At 36.7% G+C, this 4,713-nt stretch overlaps 1 protein-coding gene across 1 annotated transcript; it reads left to right on the forward strand.

The window, feature by feature from the left end:
- Positions 1,347-2,443, forward strand: LOC107636705. The gene is made up of 2 exons (XM_016340198.1): positions 1,347-2,045; positions 2,117-2,443. Exons 1-2 carry the CDS (start codon positions 1,347-1,349, stop codon positions 2,441-2,443), a joined length of 1,026 nt encoding a protein of 341 aa, XP_016195684.1.

Raw genomic sequence — 4,713 nt, forward strand, 5'->3', positions numbered from 1 at the left:
TCAGTTCCCCAATCCCCTTTTTTTATTTTTCAACATACAATCGGTCTCTTCCTCTCCCTCTCTTCCCACCTTGGCTTTCAAAAAATTTAGGTAACAACTTTTCCTATTCTTCTTTTTCTTCTTTATCTCTTTAATCTTCTTATCTTTTACAATTTTACCTTTTTAACTCTTATTTTTTTTTGTTTTTTGCAGATTAAAAAAAAGAGAGTAGTTTAACAAGTGATTTTTCACTCCTCTTTCTCAAAAAAGGTTCTATTTTTATTCTTTTTTATATATTTAGTTATTTACTTAATTAGTTAATTTATTATTATTTGTTAATTAAGTTTATGTTATTATATGTTAGTTTGTATATTTAGTTTTTTTTATTAGTTAACTATTTAATTACAATTTTATATTATTTATACTAGGATGTTAGTATTATTGTTCTGAATTTTAATATTTTATTTTAAATTGAAATATAATTTTTATATTTTATAAAGATTTAGACTGTAATTTATACTTTTTGCTAAATATATTTTAAATTATAGGAACTTATTTGGCCATTTGAATTATGAGTAAGTTCAAAACCATTGATACATTTTTTAAAAGAAAAGATCAAGAGAATGAAGATGCTTCTACTATTACTACTCCAATACTTGAGGGGTCATCAAATTTCATTACTTCAAGTTCTTCATTGAATAGCTCAAAGCGTCCACGACTTCTTCCAAATCAACTGGATGTTTTTCATTTGGAAAGAGATCCTGGAATGCGACCAATGATTTGGAAGTTTCCTCCAAATAAAAGAGATGAAATCCGTCGGGCTTATATTAAAGTTGGGCCAAATCAGCCAATTCTTGATAATTATCCATTTTCTGGTGATAAAAGTCATCGTCGCTTTCAAGCTTCATGGTTTAAATTGTTCCCATCTTGGTTAGAATATTCTATAGAAGATGATGCTATATATTGTTTTCCGTGCTTTCTTTTTGCTAAGGAACCTTCAATCAATACGGGTTCAAATACTTTTATTGAGAATGGTTTCAGGAATTGGAAGAAAGTAAATAGTGGAAAAGAATGTGCTCTTTTGAATCACATTGGCAAAGGTCCCAACTCATTCCATCATAAGGCGCTAAAATCATGTGATGATTTGATGAAATAATCACAACATATTGACAGACTTCTTCATAAGCAAACATCAGAAGAGATTGAAAAGAATAGAATTCGACTAGGAACATTTATAGATTGCATTAGATGGTTGACATTTCAAGCTTTGTGCAACAACTTTAAAGAAAGAATTGATTTCTGTCCTTTCTCATTATAATCTCCAAGTTGAAAATATTAGGGGTCAAGGGTATGATGGTGCTAGCAACATGCGGGGTGAGTGGAATGGTTTGCAAGCTTTGTTTCTTAAAGATTCTCCACAAGCATACTATGTGCATTATTTTGCTCATAGGTTACAATTAGCATTGGTGACAGCTTCAAGAGAGGTACTTCAAATTCATGAATTTTTTACTCAATTAAACTCTATTGTCACTATTGTTAGTGCTTCTTCAAAAAGACATGATCAATTACAAGAAGCTCAAGCAATTGAAAATGCAAACTTGGTTGCTCAAAATGAATTAGAAACAGGCAAAGGTGTGAATCAAATAAGCACTTTACAAAGAGTTGTGGATACTCGATGGAGCTCTCACTTTAATTCTATTTGCAGTTTGGTAAAAATGTTTACTGCTACCAATATTGTTCTCAATAATATCATTGAAGACAGGACAACTTATGCACAAAGAGGTGAGGCTTATGGTGTTAGTAAAATATTATTGTCATTTGAATTTGTTTTCACTTTGCACTTGATGAAAGAGATTATGGGAATCACTAATGTTCTTTGCCAAGCACTGCAACAACAATCTCAAGATATTCTTAATGCAATGCATATTGTTTCTACATCAAAGTTACTTCTTCAAAAATTAAGAGATGGTGGATGGTGCAATTTTCTTGCAAATGTTAAAGATTTTTGTGAAAAACATGAAATTGAAGTCAATATGTTTTTGGAAGAGGTCGATCTCGTCAACCAAGTGTGACAGTTGAGCATCATTATCGAATAGATGTATTCTTGGCAACAATTGACTCTCAAATACATTATCAGCATGATATACCAAATCATTTGAAAGGCATTGGTACACTTTCTGAATTGTGCAACAAGTTGCAAGAAACGGGAAAATCAAGAACTTATCACATAGTTGATAGATTAATACGTCTTGTTTTGACTCTACCAGTGTCTACAGCAACAACAGAAAGAGCTTTTTCAGCAATGAAAATTGTTAAGACAAGACTCCGAAGTAAGATGGCTGATGAATTTCTTGCAGATAATTTGGTTATCTATATAGAAAAAGAATTAGCAGCTATTTTTGACACAAATTCAATTATAGATGATTTTGAAAATAGAAAAAAACGTCGAATAGCCTTTTCATGATACAAAACTGTAAGTAGTAATTTTTATATATTATTGTCTTATTTTGATTGAGATTATATATTTATTTTTTTTAATTTTATCAATAGAAATAGTAATATAAAATATAACACTGCCCCCCCTAAATAGTTAGCCTAGCTCCGCCCCTGCCTGTAACTGTTCTCGTAGGAATCAGTTCATTCTTCTCATTATGGATTACTATCATCCCTCCTTTCTTGGGTACAACTTGTACAAGGCTTATTTTGTGCTACTGGTTTCATCCCCCCTAAATAGATGATCCCAGCCTCCCACTGTTTTGTGACTTCTTTTTGAACTACTTCCTTCATTGCTGGATTCAGTCGCCTTTGTAGTTGCACTACTGGTTTAGCATCTTCTTCAAGCCTGATCTTGTGCATACACCGAGTTGGACTGATTCCTTTCAAGTCACTTATGGTCCATCCAAGAGCTGTTTTGTGTGTCTTCGGCACCTGAATCAGTGCTTTTTCCTCCTGTGCCTCCAGGACAGAGCTTATGATAACAGGGTAAGTGTCATCATCTCCTAGAAACATGTATTTCAAGGATGATGGTAGAGGCTTGAGCTCGAGTTTGGGAGGTTCATCCTCCACTTTAGGAGCTTTTAACGTCTCCTCCTGCTCTTCTGGTGCCCCCTTGTCAGGCTTGGCATCTTTAAGGATGTCCTCTAGCTCCTCCTTGAGTCCCTCAATTGCCTGTACCTCCTCCACCAAGGAATCAATGACATCAATCCTCATGCATTCCTCTGGGGTCTCAAGGTGTTGCATGGCCTTGATAGCATTCAGTATGAATTCATCCTCATCAACTCTCAAGGTTACTTCCCCTTTTTGTACATCAATGAGGGTCCTTCCTGTAGCCAGAAAGGGTCTCCCTAAAATAAGAGAGGCATTGTTATGTTCTTCCATCTCTAGTACCACAAAGTTTGTGGAAAATGCAAAGGGTCCAAACCTTACAATCATGTCTTCAACCACTCCTGATGGAATCTTGACGGAGCCGTCAGCCAGCTGAACGCATATGCGGGTGGGCTTGACTTCTTAGATTAAACCGAGTTTCTTTACTAATGATTAAGCCATTAGGTTAATGCTTGCTCCAAGATCACATGGAGTTGTCCTTGTGCAGGCGTCCCCGAGGGTGCAAGGTATCATAAAACTCCCAGGGTCCTGCAGTTTCTCTGGTAGATTTCTCTGAATGACTGCACTGCATTCTTCAGTGAGAAAAACTGTCTCAATCTCCCTCCAATCCTTCTTGTGACTTAATATATCCTTCATAAACTTGTCATAGGAAGGTATTTTTCGAGGGCCTCTGCAAATGAAATCTTGAGCTCCAGCGTCTTAAGGAAGTCTACAAACCGGGCAAACTGCTTATCTTTTTCTGCCTGACAGAGCTTCTGAGGGTATGGCATCTTGGTCTTGTACTCATGAGTTTTGGGTGGTGTATAGTGAGTGTCCATAGTGCCTAAAGAAGGCTTACTCACTTGCTTAGGGGAGGTATCCCCAGAGCTCACACGTGTCTGGTCTCCCTTGTCTGGGCGTTCAACGCCCCTGATGATACTTTCTTGGCGTTGAACGCTAGAATTACCTTCTTCTGGGCGTTGGACGCCACCTCCACCCTTCTCTGGGCGTTCAACGCCCCTGATGATACCCTGGGCTGCAACTTGTTTATCTTCAGCCACTTTCTCTTCCCCCTGCCCCCTACTGTTCTGAGGTTGGGTGCTCAGGGTCCTTCCACTCCTTAATTGGATGGCTTGGCACTCTTTTCTTATTTGTTCAGTCCATTGCTGTTTAACCAGGCTCAACTATGCCTCTATATTCTTGTTGGAGGCCTGGTGATGAGCGGATATTTTATACGCTTTTTGGGGTTAATTTCATATAGTTTTGAGTATGTTCTAGTTAGTTTTTAGTCTATTTTCATTAGTTTTTAGGAAAAATTCATATTTCTGGACTTTACTATGAGTTGTGTGTTTTTTTGTAATTTCAGGTATTTTTCTGGCTGAAATTGAAGGAGCTGAGCAAAATCTGGCCTATTCTGGCGTCCAGCGCCAGAAAAGGATCAAAAACTGGAATTGAACGCCCAAACTGGCACAAAAACTGGCGTTCAACTCCACAAATGGCCTCTGCACGTGAATTGCTTAAATCTCAGCCCCAGCACACACCAAGTGGGCCCCAGAAGTGGATCTCTACATCATCCATCATAGTTTACTCATTTTTTATAAACCTAGGCTACTAGTTTAGTATTTAAACAACTTTTAGAGACTTATTTTA

The sequence above is a fragment of the Arachis ipaensis genome, chromosome B04 (assembly GCF_000816755.2).
Source record: "Arachis ipaensis cultivar K30076 chromosome B04, Araip1.1, whole genome shotgun sequence".
In the NCBI taxonomy this organism is placed as follows: Eukaryota; Viridiplantae; Streptophyta; class Magnoliopsida; order Fabales; family Fabaceae; genus Arachis; species Arachis ipaensis.

Excerpts from the sequence above, each read along its gene's own strand:
- LOC107636705 (XM_016340198.1), top strand. The coding sequence starts at position 1,347 with ATGCGGGGTGAGTGGAATGGTTTGCAAGCTTTGTTTCTTAAAGATTCT. Across the intron at positions 2,046-2,116 it reads AGGTCGATCTCGTCAACCAA|CATGATATACCAAATCATTT; the intron begins GTGTGACAGTTG and ends ATACATTATCAG.